Genomic DNA, 22,701 nt, shown 5'->3' with positions numbered 1-22,701 from the left:
GTTTAGTTCTACTTATATAATTATAATATTATTTTATTATAAAATTGTAAGGCGGGGCCCTCTGCTCATACATACATAGCATAATCGACTGTAATTATAATATAATAGTTCCGCAAAACATTGTTGTGCAAGAAGAAATTATACTTGAACATATTATCGACTGCAACTACAAATCGGTATACATTTTTCGATCCTGTGCCTCCGATAAGATATATATATGTACTTTGACTGATAACAGATTTTATTGTACAATCTATTCATTCAGAGATAATTATTGCGGAAGTGTGAAGTCGTCAACTATAGGTAAAAATTACCTGAATATAAGATGTGACCTTTTTGCACTCCTATGTTGTTATACAATATTAATATAAAACAACGTGCATAAAATATGGTCAAAACCAACCGGGGGTACGTATTTGCTTCTGCTGTTATATCCGCCGCGGGGGTAGCCCTTACTTTGCTGTCTCTGTCCACCGAAAAATGGATCCACGGACAAACCAGAGCAGATGAACTTTCGCCAGAACTCAGTGACGTCAACTATGGACTTTTCCAAGGAAACTTTAAGCAATTTTCTACTGTCAATTATCAAGTTTTGAGTAAGTCGTGGAGCGTAATTTTCTATAGCTACTATTCGTGCAAAGCTAGATGGTGTGAGTGAAAACGAAGTTCAATATTGTTTATGTTTCTACATATACGTTTGATGGAGCGATGCGGATGTCTCACTGTATATATTTATATTATATTATAGGATGTGCTAAAAGTGATAATTATCAAAATATTATAATATATGTATATTTCAATTCTCCGGTCAAAATACCTAAAAAAATGTAGTCACGTAACGAAGTTTAATTAATTGAATTTGAGAATAAGGTACCTTTGCTTCCAAATTTATTTTAAAAGAACTTGCTTGTTTTAAATAGGATTATTTTCTTATTCCATCAATGAATATCTTTTATAGTAGTAGGCACGCTTAGTAGTGCGTTTTCTTTTTATATTGGACGGTATGCATTAATTAAATTCTGCCAATATCGGACACTTTTGTATAAAAATAATTGGAAATTTATACTACCATAAAGCTATTTTAAATTTAAAATTAAAAACCATAAACTCTACGAACATCAGATTTTCGGTCATTATTTAATTGTGACATTATACAACTATGCTATTCATCATTCTTCTTGACTGGAAGAAGCGAATTTTCCTTTACAATACATTTCATTATAAAAGTGACGTGTGGAAAATTTGATAGAAATAGTAAAACCGCACTTTTCTGATAACAAAAAGAGACACGATATATAAACGTTAACTATAAAATAAACTAACGTTTTTCAATCAAGGAACCATTTTTATCAGTCACTCCATCGTTTATGTAAAGTCAAATTTTACGACATTGGTGTAAGTAAAAGTTAAATTGAAATAATTTTAGTGACTTGCTCGTTTAAACACAACGTATGCGCACTGCTTTGTGGTAAGGATGGCGACGAGAGGAGAACATTGTTGGACAATTTGTACGAAGGAAATATAGATCCCAGCTATAGCATGTCAAATTGCCCCGTAACTACAAGCGTTTATTATCTGCCCATTTCGGGATCCCATCGTACTTATAGTGGCAGTGCTTCGTCAGGTAAAACATGCTGTTACTTAGTATATTATTTAATATATTTTTACTCTAAATTTCAGTTAAAGTTTTGAATGTATTACTATCCAGGCTATTAAAAATTATTTTAATTTTTTCAGTTTATGTTCGTTGATATACAAAGGTCAAATTCCATTTAAAAATCGAGAAATGAATAAAAATATACCAAAAAAGTTAAGACTCCATACTTATAATATTTAAAATAGGTATATGTGGGGTGTTCATTAAAATACTGTGTATAAAAGCTCCAATATTTTTTTAATTTTTGTCGTATTAAGCAGCTAGAAATATTGCTGTTTAAAACCTCACAGATTTTATTTATAATAATAGAATGAGATACGAAAAAATTGAAAAAAAAAATTATAGGTGTTTTTATGAACTTTTTGTCTTAAAATCAAGCAAGGAATTGTCCTTATTTATTTATTTTAACACCCTACGTGTAGATACAAGGCTGCTGAAAATTAACACATTCTGTTTTTCCTAGGCACACTAAATCTCGGCATATTTTGCTGTCTAGTAACCACCTATATTCCTACTTATAAAATTTCAAAATGTCTGTTGGGTACAAAGAAATAATGAAATAAATGTATAAATGAAACTACTGTGGTCAAAGACTTAAATGCTGTAATTAAAATTTATAAATAATTAAAAAAGTTATTACAGGAAACTTAAAATGTTTTAATTAAAATTTTGAAATAAGTAATAAAGTTATAAAAAGGACATTTTCAGTTTTTCTCCGAGACCTTGAGAGCGGATTAGAATAGTTTTGTTATAAAGTATGTGCAACTAATATATCTTATTTGTTTCCAGATATGAAATTTCTTAACGCTGGGGTGTGGCTTTGTACTGTAATTTTCATAATTTTATCCATTTCCACTGGACTCTTTTCCGCTGGGTTGGCTCTCTACAATACCGTTGCAAATCCCATAGAATTCTTTCTTAGGTAAGAAAAGTAAATATATAATTAAAATAGTATTAAAATATTTCTCGATAGATAGACAAGGATTGACTCTGGTCAATACTGGCGTTACGAACTGCCGTTGTCGTTGTTCACAACGTTTTTAGACAATGGACTAGTTTGACAGACATTCTAAGAAACTTATATCTTTTTCAAATATAATTTGAATTTTTTGTTCGCTTTTGAAGGTGTCGAAAACTAATGTGTCCTAGATTTTCAATTTTATACCCATAAAACTAACGAAATGATTTTTTATAGTGTCAAAAGTTTATTTATATATAATGGACTGGCGTGTGGATTTATTATTTTATATCTGATTTTGTGGGGAGCAATGTACAATATCGTTATTATACACAACGTGGGTTTATACTACACGCTAGTCGGTCAAATGTCCTCTGATAAAATGGTGTATTTAGGATACTCGTATTGGTAAGTATTCGTTCATATTTCCTTCAAATTTTGTTTTTTCTATATATTTCATTTACAAACGATTTGTGTGTGCTATAAAACCAAATATTTATAAGATAAAAAAAATACATTTTTGTTTTGCGTTAAATACAGGCGAATAACTGCCAACCTCAAACTATGCCGGGTGATTGATGACCGATAGTATGTTAGACGGTTACGGAAAAAAGATATTTATTTTTTTTTAATTTGGATACTAAAGCATTCTACCGTGCTCTAGCAAATTAAAATATTTTGACCAATGCAACATTGTTATTTAAATGGCAAAACCCCTTTTTTATTATATTTTATAGATTACTGCTTTTTCCATATTATTAACCGTTTAAAATTAATGATTTTGGCGTGATACACAAAAAATGATGAAGAATGGTCATAATTTTAAAAATCGTTATCTGAATCTCAATTTTTCAAAAACTAATTGTAAACTTTGGTAGTTTATAACCTAGGGGCAGAGAAACATAAACAGTAAAGTTTTTGGTGAAACGTGATCTTTTAAATCTCACAATTTACAAGGAAGTGATTAAATTTTATATAAAGAAACTGTCAGTAAAGATTTGCTTGTTGAAATATAATAATATCTAATAAAAAATATAACTAATATTAAACATATGAAAATGCTTGTGCTGGCTCTGACATCATGATCAATGAGAGCCCGTTAGGGAATTTGAATCCATAAGTACATTTTTTTCTTTTTTATTTGCTAGACGATTTATTATATTAGTAATACTATTTTGTGATCATACGTTGTATCGTTGTATTGTATGTAAATGTAAATTTTAAAACTTCTAAATGCTTCTTGAGACAGTAATTGAGGAACTCCTGTTAAATAAAATAATAACTAATAATGTAATTTTATACATTATTTTTAAGAAAATTCAATAACCTTTTATAATTTTTAATAACATACAAGCTTCATGAATTAAAAAAAAGTGTTTACCCCCTTTGCATGTCACCTTAGAATCATTAATTTTAAAGAACCCTATATACTATGGAATAAATTTAACTAAGTTCTAGATAAACCTAACATACAGGGCTCACCAAACTATAATCAGTATTCCAGATTTCTATAGGTTTAAATGGAAGCTAGATTAAAGTTTAGATAATTTCATATTTTGGAGAGACGAAAAAAATAATACTGCGAAAATAGAGATAGATATAGGAAGGTATTGAGCAATAATAATTAGAAGAGAAAACTAAAAATGTAATAAAACATAGGGCAGCCCATAGGATCTTGTTGTCCAAAATATTTTTGAAAACAAATTTTTAGAATCTATATATGGTTTCGTCATGATCGACCATCAATTACCTGTTATAAATAGCCTATTTATTTGTATAATTTTTAGGATCAACTTTGGACCACTTGTGGCTTATACTTGTAGTGTTGGACTGTTGTATTATCGAGAATATTTAAATGCCAAGGATCCGAAACAGAAAAACGTGATTTTGGAAGATTCTGCCGATCCAAATATATATTTGTACTGATTCGTTGGTTTATTAATTTAAGAGTCACACAACTTGACTTAATTGTACTTTTTTGATAAAACGCGATAAAAATGAAACCTTTTATAAATAAATCTTATAAATCACGATTGTACCTAAATGTAAGGATTAATATTAAAATTGTAGACTTAATCTTCATTGAATATAGGAATTGCGGATAAAGAGATAAGGCCGGTATTTATGGTTGTACATTGTTCAAAAGAATTTATAAAAACATGGTTTTTCAAATTGGATTCTCGACATTTGGGATCTCGCAAATAGTAGAACATACCATTGGCATCGATGAGCCCGATAAAAGTACTTTAAAAGTTATCAACGTCGCAAGATCAGGAAATATGGTGGGCGAACTAAAATTTCCGTATTCTTCGATTTTATATTTTTACAAGTTTGTTTTTACATTTTCCAAACATATTCTCATTGAAACTATTTGAGCTTTTTTTCTGTCCAAGTTATAAAAACCCCTTATGACGTGTTTCTTAAACCATCATAAAGTTTAAATTTTTTATGGATGCCCTCTTGGATTAGACATCTGAATAGATCAAAGTTGATGTTTAATATGTTAAAAACTGTGGCGGGTCGTATTTAAGATTTCAGAGAAATATGGTTCTATATAATTAAAATTATACAAGAATTGACAAACCAAAACTAACAAAAAATTATAAAAACAATTCTATCGAAACATGTTTATGCAGCAAAGAAGAATTATCTTTTTACAAAACTGCGTCGTTTTTTGTTGAGTCGAACTTGCTAACGTTTCGCCAATCATCCTGTTGGTTTCCTCGGAGCTTAACTGGATGATTGGCGACACGTTAGCTAGTTCTACTCAACAAAAACCGAAGCAGGAGGAAAAATTAAGAATTATCTTCTAGTATCCGTTAAATATATCGATGACGTAAATGATAATTTAACGATTTTCAGATTTTTGGCTTGGCTAACATACTGGAAAATTTTCTTTTTTATTTTCTGTTTACTAAAAAATGATATTAATTTTTCTAAGATTGATGAAAATGTCATGTGTGTGTGTGTGCACTAACTTTTTCTTTAAAATCATATTTTGCCTTTCCTGTAAAATTCAATTTTTTCAGGCCATCGATGTTTGTTTTGATCTTTTTTTCGGGCCATTTTGAATGCAGATGTTCTGATGTATCTTTAAAAAGGCAATTCGACGTAGAATATGATGCTATAAAAAATATACAATACAAATATAAGTATATGCTAAGTTGATATCAGTTCCGGACAAAGCAGGAAATTTATTAATTTTAATGTAAATCGTTATCTCCTTCAACATTACATGTACTGTAATAAAAAATATAACTATTGAAAAATATTACTATATACTGCTGAAGCGGTTGAGATTCTTCCTCGTACTGCATTAATTTCAATTTTTTAATACAAAATGTCCTGACAGCAGTTTTGCGAATTTTGTCCTCCAATACCAAACACCAGACCCATTGGCATTTAGTTTTGACTATTTCTCGTTCGTATTAGGTCCCGATTGTCTTTGTTGTCATATACGTTAAATTCAGAACCACACGAAAACGCGAAGATCGTTGAAAATTTTCAGTTTTAAAAATTGTATGGGCGATCTACAAGGTTCTATTAGATAAGTAATTCTTTCTTGCACATGGAGGGAAATTTTGAACCAATAGAGCAGTTTCTTAATAAAAGTAAACATAAAAAAACAGTTCGTTAAAAACTAACCAAAATTTAATTCCAAATTTCTATATATATCATATATACCTGTGTTACTAATGGATCAAGATTTATATTTAGATCAAGCATTATCGATTACTTCAAAGCTAAATGCAAGTAATATATTTTTAAACGTTGTTAAATTTAAAAGGGCTATTAAAGAGATTGCTAAAAAGTTGAAATTATTTTATAATTGTTTTCTTAAACATCAGTCCGATTTATTTATGTGTCGATATGTCCAGATTCATTAATGTGTCTTTTATTCATTTATATCTCCATCGTTGATGCGTTTAATATACCTGGGCGTTTATTTTAAAGCTCAGTTCTATTATGTGCACCATGGTACACCTGTTTAGCTACATGTGTACTTTCAAGTGAGTCACGAACATTCCCGGAACGATCCGACCTTACCTGCCTACTTTGGTTTTTTGTGCCTCTCTCGAATGTTCACACGCCAAGTCTGAAAACCAGCTACGAACGCTTTCATCTCGTAGTTTTAACCTAAATATCTGATAATTAGTTAAACGTCTTTAAAAAGTGCAAAACTTATTGTTACTAGTTCGGCATTGTTATTAAAAGTTGGCGGACTACTGTCACTGAGAGACGTCTATACAAGTGCAAAACGTGAAACATTTGAAAAATGACATGCGAATCGGTTACTCGAACTTTGTAAAATGTGGAACGGTATTTTTTACGGATAAAGTGGTACCAAAAGTGTTAATTGGATAGAAGGATACTAGTGAAAAGTCTGGGTTGGGTGAAATAATATTCGGTGAGTTCGACAGTCGGTTAGGCGAGAAAATTCAACAGTTTTTCTGAAGTTTGCGATTCTTTTGTTTGTTTAAAGAATGTGCTGACTGCCATTGGTAATAAGTGGTAATATCGGGGTAGATGTGCTGACTTCATGATTTTTTTGGTCAAAATTAGCAAGAAATTGCAACTTTAAATGCAATGCGCTGTATTTGAAAATATTTTTACGCCTGTTATTAGCAGTTCCGGTTAAATTTTTCTTCCGGATTCGAAAACCGTATCGAATTTTTTCTGTCCGCGAGAGCTATTGAGGTAGTAAAAGAGTTCATTTAACAAATGGTAAGTTACCTGAGATTTATAATTCCGCAAATGTGACTTATTTATTTATTTTTATGTTATATTAGGTAAATAGATATAGGTTTTACTGATTACATTTATTCCTGAAGAAGAGAGAAAAACAATGTTGTCAAGGTCTGAAACAATGACAAATTTTTAATTGAGGCACATCCTAAATTAGACAATGCTGAATTGAAAATTAGTACCATAATCACGTTTGTGATTTAAATGGAACACGGTATCTAATTTATTTCCTTAATTGCTAGAGCACTTAATACTAATTTCAAATATTTTATCATTTTTAATTGTTAATTATAATTTTCTGGATTTTTTTTGTGAAATGATTGACACAAGGTATAAATCCAAAATTTGACGCAAAATTACACAGAATGATGATTTTAACCAAACTCGTTAATTCTATACACATTCCTCGTATAGTAGTTTAAGTCAAAAGGATGAAATGCGACACTTAGATAGATGGTCTACAATAACAGTTTTTCCTATAACTAAAAATGCAATTAAAAATACTGTCGACAATATATGTTTTACAAATTGAATTCCTCCAAATTGCAATTAACAAATTAAACTAATTATTAATTTTGCGGAAGTTTGTTTTATTCCAAAATTTGCAGGTTTCAAAAATGCGCTACATGGCTCTTGAATTACGTTTATAGGTGGTCATGACTGTGCTGACAAAACAAGGGAAAGGTTAACTTGTGATAGTTAATTACTAATGTTTTTTAAAATAAATTTAAAATATAAATTGGAATAAACAATTCTAGATAACTACTGAAAAAAATATAATTTTTACAGTCAATTTTTGAAGATTGACAATTGATTAATTAATATTTTAAAAGGCTTATTAACTATGTGATAAGGGCCTATGTCCTTCTCAACAAGTATTCCAAACAAAACTAAGTAATTAAAGCTTCCTTACTCGAATAATAATTAGTTAGAGCCTGCAAAAGTCACATTACGCATGAAATTTAAACCATTTCAATAATCATTGAAACTAACCAAAACTATTGGTACAGAAAATGTCTAATACACTATATCTAGTGCACTACATACATACACTATATAGTGCATATTCATAACGTCAAAATAAATCATAAACCAACGAGAAAAAAATAAAAGGTTTTTGTTCGTAAGACATTGGGTGTATTTTAACAACCTTTTTGCTTAGGAATAAGTTAACGGAATTATTTTGTTGAAAAGAAAAACTAAAAAATTACACTAAGAAAAGAATTATGACAGTTTGAAACCATCATTAGTGTAGCGTACGTTACAATCGAGTTTCGTTGTATACATTTGACGCCCTGTATTTTGAAACGGAGCTAATTTCGACTTATTTGATGTTTGGAATTAGATTAGATTAGATTAGATTATTACAACAACAACTTTTTGTTCTTGTGTATTGAACGTACATGGATATTGTTTAATTCCAAACTATTACGTCGTAATTATATTTTTGCAGATTTTCCCAGAAGTTTGGCTAAGTGGGCTCCTTTCTCTTAAATATACCTACACAATAACAGACTGAATCACAAATACTTGACTTAAAAACTTGACGGTTTATGGTTTTCGCGAAAAGTAATGGGCGAAAGTTACCTTACAGAATTTTTATAAAGGATTTTAAAAGTGTTTTTTTTTAAGTGTTTTTGAATTGATTATTCGTTTACTTGAAATTACATTAATAAATTATATTAATAAATTACGAACATATTGCCGCGCGAGACGTATCAATTTATTAGCTCCGCGTAATATTTGCATTGTCTGCCATTTTAATATTATGAAGCGCGATTGCGAAATTGTTACATCAGAATTTAATATTATAATTTTATAACGTGGCCACCTCACTCGATCAGTTCTGAAAAATCAAATACCAAATTTAGTCTGTCATAAAAATATACAAAATATGTTAAATACCACGGGATGTACTTAAGATATAATATATATATATATATATATATATATATATATATATATATATATATATATATATATATATATATATATATATATATATATATATATATATATATATATACTTAAGAAATGGTTCTTGGGTTTTTTTTTTGGTCCTTTTTTAGTGAAATTAAAATAAGTTTCCGTTACTTGTGAAACATTTTATTTTTTGTGACGTTTCGGCCTTCAAGACCTTCTTCAGACATTTAATTTTAACCTACAAAAATGTGTTTTTAAATAAAATTATTTATAGCATTGTTTTCCTGGTCATAATTAAAACATAGATAAAAATTTGTATAGGAGTCAGCATTGAAATGATTAAAAATTACTAATGCAAGTCAATAGAACAAACAAAGTGATTAAAAATTGTATAAAAATAGATGCACAACAATAAAACATACATAATTTTTTATATTACGATTACATACATACCTTAAGCCAAAAATCAACGGTTCACGATATAGTTGTTTGGTAATTTACAGTTTTACAACATTCACAACAGACATATTGAATATGTAAATCGACAAGCCACATTGATAAGACGACGAACCAAAACAATAATGCGAAGCCCGGATGTACGTTTCTTCACAGTAGGACAACGGAGTTTTTTTTTTTTCTAAAGCTTTTTTTTTTTTGTTTGTGTGAGATTCACGGGTTAATGTGTCTCTTTATTTAATTAAGTTGTGATAAATTTTGCTGAGATTTTTTGTGTCAGTCTTAGAGTTTATGGCGTTTGGATTTTTTTGGATCTCAATCATTTCATAAAATTCCCGTCTTTTTGTGTGCCTTTCTGAGCGTAAAATTTTCACACTTTGAAAGTCAAACGAGTGCTGATTTTCCCTGGAATGGCTCGAAAGAGCAGTGTTATTTTTTTTGTCATATTTATGGCCGTTTAAGCGACTTTTTAAGTATTGACTAGTTTGTCCGATGTAGACACCGTTACAATTTTGGCACGGTATTTGGTACACCAGGTGGCTTTTTTTCTCGTCAGGGATTTTTGATTTTAATTTACTAAAGTTTTGTTCTAATAGGTTATAACCTTTGTGTGCCACAGTAATGTCGTGTTGTTTGAACACATTGCACAAATTTTCCGATAGCCCTGGAACGTACGGTAATGGGAGATATTGTTTTTGAGTATTTTTCTTCTCGGATTTGTTACCAGCATTTTGATTGTAAAATTTATGTATCCGTTTATTGAAAATTTTATTTATTAATACATCCGGATAACAGTTTAATTTTAGGGCTTGTTTTGCTTTTTTAATAGCTTGCTGTCTGTACTCAGGATCGGACAGTTTAATAGCTCGGTCGGCTAAACCTATTATTACGGATTTTTTTTGAATGATGGGATGTTGGGAGTTGAAACTTACATACCTAGATGACCAAGTATCTTTGGTGTACCATTTGGTTTTGATCTGGTCTTTGCTGTGGTATAGAGTCAGGTCTAGAAAGTTAATGACGTTATTTTTTTCGATCTCTATTAAAAATTGAAGTTTGTCGTTGTATGAATTAAAATTCTCTAGAATATCATCGATTTCAGTTTTTGGGACAGCACTTACGCAGTCATCGACATAACGATAAAATAGGGGGATATGAAGATTTATATTTTTTAGTACGGATTCTTCCAAATCTTCCATTACTAACTGTGCAATAACACTGGAAATCGATGCTCCTATTGCACAACCATCGACCTGCCTGTAATATTTGTCATTGAATAAGAAATAGGTTGATGTTAATGTTAATTCTACAGCTTCAAGAAAGTGATTTAACGGAATATCTGTGAAATGTTTAATTTTTGGCCATTTTTTCTTTATTATATCTTTAGCTAAAGGGATGAGAATATTTGTGTATAGAGAAATGACATCTAACGAGATCAAAACATAGTTTTCAGGTATTCTGACATTTTTTATCTTTTCTTTAAAATCGAAAGAGTTTTTGATGTAATATTGATTTTGATTTATAACGTTTTGTAGTATATTTTTAAGGAACTTTGACAATTTTTCACAAGGGGATTGAATGCATGACACTATGGGTCTTAGAGGTACGCCAGGTTTATGTAGTTTAGGCAATCCATAGATTCTAGGAGGTAGTGCATTCTGTATTTTAAGATTTTTGGCTACATTCGGTGAAATAAAAAGTTCTTTTTCCCATTTTGATACCAGATCGTTATTTCTTTTTTGGAAAATGTTTGTAGGATCATTATTTATTTGTTTATATGTTTTGTCATCGTTTAGAAGGTCATACATTTTTGTGTTGTAGTCCTTTTCGTGCATAATTACGGTTTTGTTTGATTTATCTGGTCTTAATATTTTTATAGTTTTGTTTCTTTTTAGGAAAGCTTTTGTCTTTTTCAATTTGCTAGTAAAGATTTTTTTGTTTGTTTGGTTACTTTTTTGTTTAATAAAGTTATTTTTAAAGTTTGTAATTATGTTACAGGACAATTTTTCATGTAAGTACCTCGAGCGAAAATTCAACGAAATAATTTTAAAAACATTTGTTCGAAAAACCCTAAGCCTTCTAATTCCTGAGACGACCCATACGATAAACCATTTAACATCGGAAATCGAAAAAATTGAAATATTTTTGAAAACTCTTTTAGAACCGAATATTTTTAACAACTATGTATATATATATATATATATATATATATATATATATATATATATATATATATATATATATATATATATATATATATATATATATATATATATATATATATATATATATATATATATATATATATATATATATATATATATATATATATATATATATATATATATATATATATATATATATATATATATATATATATATATATATATATATATATATATATATATATATATATATATATATATATATATATATATATATATATATATTTATTTATTTATTTATTTATTTATATATATATACCCTAATTGTAATTAAATTGCTATATAAAGTTCTCATGCCTGTAATTATTGCAAATATTACATATTCACCTACTGATAGCGCTTTTGCATGGGATGGAACTTTTGAGCACCCTTGCTTTATTATTAATATAATTTAATAATATTTTAAAAATTAAAACGACTTCTTAAAAGATGGTTTAAATATAACCAATAAATACTAAGAACCTAGTTAACTATTTCATGTGGCAGAAAGTCCCATGTTAAACTAACCAAAACTAACCCTGAACCATCTCGTATTTACTTTTTTTTATGTAACCAATAAACCAGTTTAGGAATTTTTTGGTTTGTTCAGTTTTTTCATAACTTTTTAACTTTAACTTTCATTGTTTTAGATCGTTTTAATTAAATTAGTAACTTATTAATAAAAATTTAATATCTATAATATAGCTTTCTTTTCGTCATTAAATAGAATCTTCATATTTTATATCGAGTTTGGTAATCCGGCAGCCACTAAAACAGCTTTCTCTCTTTCTGGTTTCAGACCTATCTAAAAGTTACTTATTTACCTGGTTTTTCTTCAATTCAAGTAACCTAAGTATAGTTGTGTTGGATTTAATTTCATCATTCATTTCAAAACATTGTCACATTTGTCAAACATTTTCGTGTTGTGACGTACGATTCCAAGCAGCAAGCGTCTGCGTTGAGGTGTCGCGCAATGATGCAAATTTCATGGTAGTTGGAGAATATGTCCAATATCCTTAACCGCTTTTCGAATAATTTCGTACCGATATTTTAATAACATAGTTTAAATTAAAAGGGCTAATGCAAAGACCGGGTCGAAAATAGACATCCGTGTTTCGGGTATTGACGAAGCATCAGCAATTACAGACTAAAAGCGCAATTCTCGTAACTTTTTTTAATTTCTATTATAGAGCTCGTGCTTTTTCTGGTCTACCTTCCTTTTTGTCCTATTTTACCTTCATTGGAAGAGTTTGCAACAGGCAAGTCAACTTTTCAACTCTGTTGAAATTGTGAAACAAATCTCTTAGGAAAGGATAATTTTCACTTAAACATTGCTTTAGAAACTTTGTGGATTTCACATAATGATTTGTAACACACTCATGGTTTTACTTAAGCATAGCAAATAGTTCTGTAACCTGTCAAAGTCTGTAACTAAAATCAACAAAATTATTATAGTAGACAAAAAAGAACAGAGATACTATCAAAAGACAAAAATATTGTTATAAAACTGTAATCCATACTCTAAAAACATCTCCTATTATAAGAAGAGTAAATATGAGCACGAAATTTTTCAACGCTTACTGTTAAATACTTACACCTGCGTCATTAAATTATTAACATTAAACTAAAATGTTATTCGTGGTAGGTAACTTTCTAGGTAAAAATTTTCCATTGCAGACAAATATTTTAAGGACTGGCAGGATAGAAAAAATAAAAACCAAATCGAAAATTATTCGATAAAAGACTCCATAAATTTGTTAAAACAGATTTCATTTATAACTTTTGCAAATAGATATTTAGGGATATCCTCAATAAAAAAAACTAGTTCAATTTAAAAAAAGGCTTTCTATCCCTTTGAACCAGTGTGCGTCGTGGCAACCCCATGACCTTTATCATCTTGCTCCCATTCTTTTAAAAAACCTTGGAGTAATTTGCTCACACTTGAAATCCCTACGAAATTTATTTTTTTAATTGAACTACCTTTCACCAGACAGTATTTTTTTTTGCTGGTAAAATATACGATTGCTTGGCGGACTTGTGTATATTTAATGAATGATATGTCCGTGGACCGCATTTTCGAAAGAAAACAGCTAAGTTAATTGCTACCTCTTTATACCACTAACCACTAATACAATACAATACAATACAATACTTTTTCCACGAGGAGCGCCCGTTTATCTCAGCATAGACTATTCTACTAAGCTCCACGTTGGCGTCTTCGCGGGGTGCAGCGTTGCCGATAGGGAGAATTAATTTTTTTTTTAAATCAAGCCCGCAGCCCTTTTGTACTGTTGCAAGTAAAATGAACTATCTGTATACTTTAAGGAAATAAAAATATTATTTATGTTTGTATGTATTATTATATAATTCTGCAATATATGGAATTTCTATTAAATATGTGGACCGCATACAGACATACATAATATTTTGTTTTTTACATTTTAGATGGAGAAATTCCTCAAAGCCATGACGTATTCGTTATTCAGTTAGCGTCGGAAAATGGCAAAATTCATCAGAAGAAGTTTGATTTTTTGCACCTTCTTTGTCGCTAGCGCCGCTTTGGCCCTACTGTTGACGGCGTTGGGAACCAAGCATTGGGCCGAGGCGGGCGCCAAAAGACTGAAAAACCCCGTGGAAAGTGACGGAAAAATACATTTCGGGCTGTTCGAGGGCAAGAAAGAGCTCAACGTCGCATATGGGTGGAGAACATATGAAATCAATGGTATGCTGTTATGATTTATAAAACTAAAATACACGTCTTTCTAACTGATTTGCGTAAAGTTATGCAGAAACTTATTGTAGAATACCTTAATCTTGCAATGCAATTTTAAAATTTTTGTGTTTCTTTTTTTTTTGCTTTCCTTCTCAAGTTCTAGTTTTGGTTATAGATCGAAGGAAAATCTTATTAGCGAAGTTAATTTGTGTTTCAGTTAATCTGTAAATCTTATTCGAACATCTAGGCAGTGTCTAAGTAGAAATTAAGTAACACTAAACACTACTACTGTTTTTTCATAAATGTTTTTATTTATTTTACTTGCCAAGCAATCTCAAAAAATAACATATAGAAGTATATTTATACTTATTTTAAAGAACTACGAAGGGTAAAGTTTGTATTTTTGTTACAGTCATCAACATGCTCAAATATGAGCCGCAATTCTTAAATTATTGGTTATGGCTCGGAACTGTATCGACGTTATGTGCGAGTCTGCTTTTTGCCACATTTTCGGTAGTTTTCGCAGTGGTGAATACTACGACTACAACCCAAAGGTGGATGACCAAGGTATCTGGATTGATGCTATGGAATTTTCTTACTCGTAAGTACTTCAACGGTAACGGCAAAATATATATAAATATATAACATAACTTTTCCGCCATAGAGGCCAACAAAATAAAAGGTTAGTTCAATAAATTTGGTGTTAAAAAAATATTTATTTATTTTTTTTATATATTTATATAATTTCGAAGCTTCGGCGTAAAAGACAGTTAATTAAAAAATAATAAAAAAACTGATTAATCATTAAGAATAAGTTTTTTTTTATTATTTTTTAATTAACTTTCTTTAACGCTGAACCTTCCAAAATTTGATATTTTTCTCTGACTTAAAATCTTTCTAGCTTTTAGAAAATACTCATGCTTTTTCACACCACATTTATTGAACCAATGTTCTTATTGTGCAAAAAAAAAAACAAATATTAATATTTTGCAACTAACAAGAATATGGATAATAGTAAATTCATATTTTCTTCAATAACATATTAAAAATGTTGTGTATGTATTGTTTTAAATTTTTCTGAAATTACTACTTCTACGCTTGGCAATAATAATAGTAATGAATATATTTATTGTTGCTTTAATCACCTGTGTAAAATATGTATGCCATAAAATCGAATTTGAATTGGGATTTTTTATTTTTTGTACGTTTTAGAATTAGAATTAGAAGTAACTCCATAGGCATTTAGTTTTTATTAGTTTCATACAAGTTCTCGAAAATAAAAATCAAATCCCTTATAACTGTTAAATTTTTTGGTGAGTTAAGATCCTGTGCTGCGATCTGTAGAACCTGAATGTCTGGTTATATAGGAATTATCACCGGACTTTTTCCCATATATGATCTACTGAATACTGCAGATGTTTGGCGAACCTAAATCCGAATTATTTAGTTAATCGGTATTTCTCTCGGGTTTGTGGGATAGGCAACAAGGTATTGCGACTACAATTAATTTAAAGAATTAAAAAATTCGCGGTATTTCAAGAGGGCTTTGTATGATTTTTTTTAAATAAATTTGTCAAGTCCTGTATATTGCTTTATTACTTATTTATAGGTGCTTATAGGTGTCACGTGAATTTTACAGATTGAATTAAGCTTAGATTTTATACATTTTAAGTCTACCTTTATTGCCTCTTCTGTTTGCTGATGCAATAAGTACATTTTTTTTTATTGTTATTAGTATTAGTTTCTTAACCAAATCCTTTCGTTTGTCTAATACTTGTGCTGCATAAATGTTTTTCCTCTATATTCACAGTCTTAGGTGCCCTGTGCGGTATCGGCTTTTGGTTAGTTCAGCACTATACAAAAGTACAGTACAACGTTCTTTCAAGGGAAGACATGAGCAATGAATGGACTTCAGATGGTATGGCCGATCTTGGGTATTCATTTTGGTAAGGAAAATGAATGGTAACCCGATAATTTTTTCAAATTTGATAATTAAATAAACTTGACAATGATAGAGTAAGATAGGGACATAATTATTGTAAGGCAAATAATTTTGCAGGTTTGTTGTTGGTGCAGCATCAGCTTCATTTGTAAATATAGTGTTGTTGATCATTTCTACCACCGAAAAGGACATTGAAACGGTCATACCCGTTCTCGAGGAAAAAACGAATGGAGCAATAATGTTGTATTAGTTAAGATAAAATAAATGTGCTGTTACACATAATTTTGATACAACTTGTAAATAAAGTAGTTGATAAAAACAATCAATTGTATTTGTTTACATGATAGTGGTTAGCTTAAGAAATATAAGAAGAATAAAAATAAAATAAACTTCGTTTTAAAATTACAAAAGCGCTATTGAAGAAATAACCAGTTTCAAGTTTACTTCAAAAACTATTGTACAACAATTACAATTTAAAAGAGATTCACTAAGCCTATTTACCGAGTTGTTCTTGCAAATAATAATTCTGTTTAACAAATCTTAGTAGTCTCAATAACGAGGATGGCGTTACTCCAGGTATTCTACTAGCAGCAGCTATCTAAAAAATACAGTACACTAAAATTTCTCAAAATTAAAAAAAAAACTTATATTTCCCACATTTAAAAATAAATGATTGCCATTGGTATGTGTTTAAAAACCAATTAAACTGGATCAAAGAAATTTACTAGTAATCAACAAAAAAATCTACATTTAGACATTATTACGCAACAATATAATGTATACATCATTAATATATAGCAAGTGCAAATTTGGATCTATTTTATGTTAAAAGCCTGTAGTATTGGTATTTCCAAGGTGTGGTGCAATATTTTGACATTCTCTAAAGTCACTGTCACAGCTTCAACAGCAGGTAAGATGTATCTGATGTCTGATTCATAGAGATAACACATATTAGGCAACAACTTTGATAAATTCCATTGTTTTTGAGGCATGAGCGAAGTCAGTGCTTCATATAGGAGTGACTGAAGAAGTTTACCAACATGTTGCATACTATGCTTTGTCAGGGACCATTAGTTTTTACAAAACAGAAGGAACGTATAAATAGTAGCTTTTATGTCTGATTTTAATATCTTTTTAAATAACTCATCTTTGAGAAATAACTATATCATAAAAAAACTGAATTGAACTTACACTTTGGGGCTGAATATATGAGAGCTTTTCTTTTTCCTCTGAATTCAAACTCAAACTCTTCGAATTATAATCTAGATCCTTTGGAATCATTAACATTTCATCTTTCCTAATTTCCTCAACCTCTTCTCGTTGTTCAGCAGCCGCGCTTTCATATTGAGCTTCAATGCAAAGTCGGTTTTCTAGCATATGGTCGAGAGTCAAATGTTTTAATGCAGGTTCTGCCTCTGCTAACCTGCTTAGAGTAATATTCTCACTATAGACGTCTAGCATATCAAAAGCACTGAAAAATGCAGTTCCCATAACAAAAAGTACATATTCAGTTAACCCAATCAATTACCTTTTCCACGTATGATTTTTGCTTGGTTTTGCTCCAATCAACTTTCTCCACCTATTTGCCGATTTTTTTATATCTTTTAACAATTGGATACCTTCTTTTAGTTTCTGGTCAGTATCTCTCATCTTTAAATACCTTTCTTGTGATACACAACCTACTTGATAACCTTTCGGGGTCAATCGTTGGTCTGCATTGTCAGGACGTAATGTTAACCTACAAAAGTAAACCTCCATCATTTCTCATAAAATAGAATATTTTGTGACAGAACCTAAACTCTGCTCGGCTAGTAAACATTCTATAAGGTTCAGTAGTGCCTAAAGTAGTAAGGTCGTCAACCATCACTCCAATGTAACCTTCAGTCCGAGTTATTATAACCGGCGGCTTCTTTTGCACCTAGAAAGAACGCCCATCTTAGGATGACTGCTTATGATCGCTACTGAGTTTGGCCCAAATAAAGTCGATCTAAATTAAGTGTCTTTTACACCACTGGCGTCGGTAAAGCAAGTGGACTAGACACGTTTTTGAAAAATATGGAATCCATGACTTTTTCTTAAAAGAGAAAATCTTGTTTGTAAGCCAAATTCGATTTATTGCTTTTTTTAGACAATATAGAATATTGAAAACATTATTAAATCCTCCAGCTTGTAAGTAGAGTAGAAATACTAAGAGACTGAATTTCCATTGTCTTTTTTCTACCACCTCCAAACATCTGTCTAGATGTACTCGTTTAATTCCATTTTTTGGTTTAAATTATTTGCTAAAACGTGCAAATGATTTCGCAAATATTAGATTGTATTGATATTACATATATTGTAATTCATAATCACCCACTTTAACGATTTTCGTTCAATGTGGAGCACTGACTGAGAAATTACTCCTATGAAAACAGCTAAAAATCACTAATATTTTTTGGACGGACACAGAAAAATCCTATCATAATTAGAAATAAATCTTTGTGAATAACAGACACAGGAAGAAACTTTGTATAATTGCCTTCAATAAAACTTAACCATATATATCTCACTATTTTTTGGTTACTTTAGTTTACTAATCAGTAATATCTATATCACCCTATTTAAATTTTTCATATTATATAGATAGAATTGTCTAGACCCAGACCCAATATTAAATCAACTGAGGCAAAACGAAAACCATACAGTTTCTCAAACATGAATTTTTATCAAACAAATTTTTGAATAGGTATTCGACACGGTCCTGTTTCACACACTGCTGTGCTTCGTCACCGAGTGCAGATAACAAGTTAGGATCGAAGAAGCCATGTCTGATGGGAGGTGTGTAGAGAGTGGGGGTGCTCCAGGGATCAGTTCTTGGGCTGTTGCTGTTTCTGGTGTACAGTAATATGGCGACAGACATACAGAACAGAATAAGCTTCTTTGCAGACAACACCAAGCTGTATTGCAATGCCATATACATTGGAATCAACAACCCCAACAACAAATATACCCTGTCAGGCCAACCCTTCACAGTTACCAACCACCAGAAAGACCTCAGATGGGTGAGCCACATCGCTTGAACTCCTGGTACAGAGAGCATTTAAAGATCACTCCAGCCCAACCATCCTAAAGATATATAAGATTGGTGAAATAGTTCACAGTGAGTTCATGGAACCCTATTATGTCAAAGATATCGAATTGTTGTCCACCTACTGTCAAATGATAATAATAATAACAATCATAATAATAATAAATTGCCTTCACAAACATATATGGTTAATTTAGAAATTGAATACATACTAACTTTTGCTGCTGCGTTAATGCCAGCTAGTATCCCTTGTGCTGCTGCTTCTTCATAACCTGTTGTACCATTTATTTGACCAGCCAAAAATAACCCATTAACTCTTTTCACTTCTAATGTAGGATATAACTCCCTAGGATCTACAAAATCATATTCTACTCCATATCCAGGTCGCAACATTGTGGCATTTTCAAGACCCGGAATTGTGTGCAGTAATTTTTGCTGCAGGTCTTCTGGAAGAGTACATGACAGACCTGAAAATAAGGACAAGAATGCACTAATCAACATATTTTTAAAGGAACTTTGGGATCTGACTTATTCTTTGTTCAAGGTAGGGTAATAAAAATTTGAAAGTGGAATTTTAAGTACCATTTGGATAAACAACATTGCTGTCAAATCCCTCAGGTTCAAGCCATATTTGATGTTCTCTTCCTCCAAACCGTAAAACCTTTGATTCAATACTGGGACAATATCTAGGACCTGTGACCTCCTCAAACACATGACGGTTTAAATGTAGGTTCTTCTTTACTATATCTTCAATTGCTAGAGTGGTATTTGTAAGGTGGCAATCCAATTGATCTTCTGGCTAAAACCAAAAAAAGGAAAAATCATGTCAAAATTAAGAACAGAGTCACTACCTTCAACCACACTGAGTCATTCATAAATGAAAAGGGTAAGGGAGGATTATCACCTTTTTGGATTGTACAAACAGTATAATCAATAGTATCTTTTTTTAATCTTGGGGGAGTACCAGTCTTTAATCTGCCTATTTTTAAGTCCAAAGATTTTAAAGTATTGGCTAGTCCTGAAAATAATTGATAAGAGATGTCAAAGGATTTGAAACAATGAATTAACTTTACCTACAGCACTACGATCTCCAAGTCGGCCTGCAGGATAAATTTCCAAACCAATATTTATTCGACCTCTTAAAAATGTACCAGTGGTTATTACAACACAATCTGAGGTAATACAAGTGCCATCATCTTAAACATAGTAAATAATGACCTTCACTTTTCCTGATTTTCTTCTTGACTTACCCAATACTACCCCTTTACAATCAACTAGTGGCTGATTATTTGAGTTAGTTTGAGAATGTTTAACTAACAAATCTTCCACTGGAGCAAAAAGCACATGTAAGTTTTCAGTATTTTGAAAAAGTTCTTCCTGTACATTCTTCTTATATAAGTCCCTATCAATTTGTGCCCTGTAACCCCACACCGCAGGACCTTTTCTCTTGTTCAGAACCTGTAACCAAAACAAATAACAAAAATCAAAAAATTATGTTATGTGCGAGGTATCAAATCTACTACTGAATAAAAACATATACAGATCTATTCCTTGCCATTTATGCACAGTGTTCCATATGCTTCAGGCACCATGGAGATGAGATGGTATACATCAAAATACTAAGACTTGCAGTAAATATTAGATATTAAAATGATACACTTAACTTTCGAAAATTTTTATTAATTTTAAAACAAGTAAAGATATAAAAATCATTAACTGAAAAGATAGATAAGTAGACCAATAGAAATCATTATGCCATTACACATTTACTGAACCAGCCCAACAGGATATACCTACAATTTTAGTAATACAAAAAATAAGCTAAAAGCAAATTTTTTTAATAAAATAAAAACTGAATAATACGAAAACATCATGCATAGGAATAACAGTTATCAAAACATTCATGTGCAACAGTTTGCTTGTTTTATGTAAATGGACAAGATGTGTAATAGTAACCCTTTAGAGAGTGCAATTTCGATAAACCATATACCTCAAAGAATTTAAGATATCAATTCACCAAGTTTGTTTTTGATGTATGTTTGAGTATGAAGTAAAAAGATTTGGACTTTACAACTCATTTTGAATTAAATACTTTTATCTGTTACAAAAATATACTACTTTTTAAAAACTAAATTTAAGTTTCAACATCTTTCGAAGAACTAACATTTGCCACTCAATTTATTGTATTGTTGTATTTATTTATGGGAGAGACTCAAATAAAAAATAATTCATTTCCATAATACCTAGTAATAAATATAAAGTAAATATTAATATTATTACAAACAAGAATGAAACCTGGTTGTTACCTTATATTGTATACCCGATTTATCACACATTCTAGAGCATACTCCTCCAAGGGCATCTATTTCTCTCATTAAGTGCCCCTTACCTATCCCGCCAAATGAAGGATTGCATGACATTTCCCCTGCAAATTACCAACAATATTTGAATTATTGTATACTAATATTATTGAGTTCTGACCAACAGTATTCTTCTTGTGGGTTATAAGCAAGGTAACTGCTCCCATTCTGGCAGCAGCTGCACAAGCTTCAGTTCCCGCATGCCCTCCACCAATTACAATAACATCGTATTTCACGTTCTTACAAAATGATGTCAAACTCATTTTGGGGCTTTTTTGATAGACCCAGTTTTGACAATACAATTTTCGAAACGAATTCATTCTCAACTGCAACATTATTTGAGTATGTATATATACCAAAATAGATTTATTTCATAATCGCTAATTATTTAAGTTAAAAATATTTTGGTGGTCTAACTCTACATTAATACAAATCAATTCCCCAACATGATAAAAATTTCAGGTTAGAAAGTTTGCTTCTTCTTTTTTGCTTCCAATGGCCTAGGTAATTGGGTTTTGATTCTGTGGTGGAGCATTGCACGAGGCGGTTCAACCTCCGCTCGCTCTTAGCAGAATCCGTTGTATTCGTCCCAAAAACCTTGATATCGGTCTTTTTTCGTATGATTGTGTTTCGGAAGTGTTTGGTGATCGTTTTTATGTATTTAAGTTCTGGCGG

The 22,701-nt window shown here is 30.6% G+C and overlaps 3 protein-coding genes across 5 annotated transcripts; 2 read left to right on the top strand and 1 right to left on the bottom strand.

The window, feature by feature from the left end:
• The first annotated feature begins 262 nt into the window (after nt 1–262).
• On the top strand, nt 263–6,400 carry LOC132702837 (uncharacterized). Its single transcript, XM_060671658.1, has 5 exons — nt 263–596; nt 1,427–1,624; nt 2,447–2,579; nt 2,853–3,023; nt 4,403–6,400. Exons 1-5 carry the CDS (start codon nt 389–391, stop codon nt 4,539–4,541), a joined length of 849 nt encoding a protein of 282 aa, XP_060527641.1. The 5' UTR covers nt 263–388; the 3' UTR covers nt 4,542–6,400.
• Nucleotides 6,401–6,610: 210 nt separating this feature from the next.
• Nucleotides 6,611–16,868, top strand: LOC132702765 (clarin-2). Of its 3 annotated transcripts, none has more exons than XM_060671519.1 (5): nt 6,611–7,023; nt 14,390–14,666; nt 15,070–15,258; nt 16,468–16,603; nt 16,717–16,868. In XM_060671519.1, the coding sequence occupies exons 2-5, from the start codon at nt 14,444–14,446 to the stop codon at nt 16,847–16,849; spliced, it is 681 nt and encodes a 226-aa protein (XP_060527502.1). In that variant the 5' UTR covers nt 6,611–7,023; nt 14,390–14,443; the 3' UTR covers nt 16,850–16,868. The 3 variants fall into 3 exon arrangements, with proteins under 3 accessions (XP_060527502.1, XP_060527504.1, XP_060527503.1); XM_060671521.1 differs by lacking the exon at nt 6,611–7,023 and adding an exon at nt 7,202–7,340; XM_060671520.1 differs by lacking the exon at nt 6,611–7,023 and adding an exon at nt 10,362–10,416.
• A 191-nt stretch (nt 16,869–17,059) lies between these two features.
• On the bottom strand, nt 17,060–22,494 carry LOC132702761 (protein MTO1 homolog, mitochondrial). The gene is made up of 11 exons (XM_060671511.1): nt 22,148–22,494; nt 21,973–22,091; nt 20,917–21,124; nt 20,740–20,862; nt 20,518–20,684; nt 20,249–20,465; nt 19,883–20,133; nt 18,393–18,517; nt 18,128–18,337; nt 17,791–18,070; nt 17,060–17,197 (listed from the first exon to the last, which is right to left on the bottom strand). Exons 1-11 carry the CDS (start codon nt 22,359–22,361, stop codon nt 17,093–17,095), a joined length of 2,019 nt encoding a protein of 672 aa, XP_060527494.1. The 5' UTR covers nt 22,362–22,494; the 3' UTR covers nt 17,060–17,092.
• Nucleotides 22,495–22,701: the final 207 nt, after the last annotated feature.

This window comes from Cylas formicarius, unplaced genomic scaffold (genome assembly GCF_029955315.1).
Source record: "Cylas formicarius isolate icCylForm1 unplaced genomic scaffold, icCylForm1.1 PGA_scaffold_6__28_contigs__length_40554024, whole genome shotgun sequence".
NCBI classification, from domain to species: Eukaryota; Metazoa; Arthropoda; class Insecta; order Coleoptera; family Brentidae; genus Cylas; species Cylas formicarius.
Note: the sequence above shows the minus strand (reverse complement) of the source record. Positions and strands in the feature narration are given on the sequence as shown.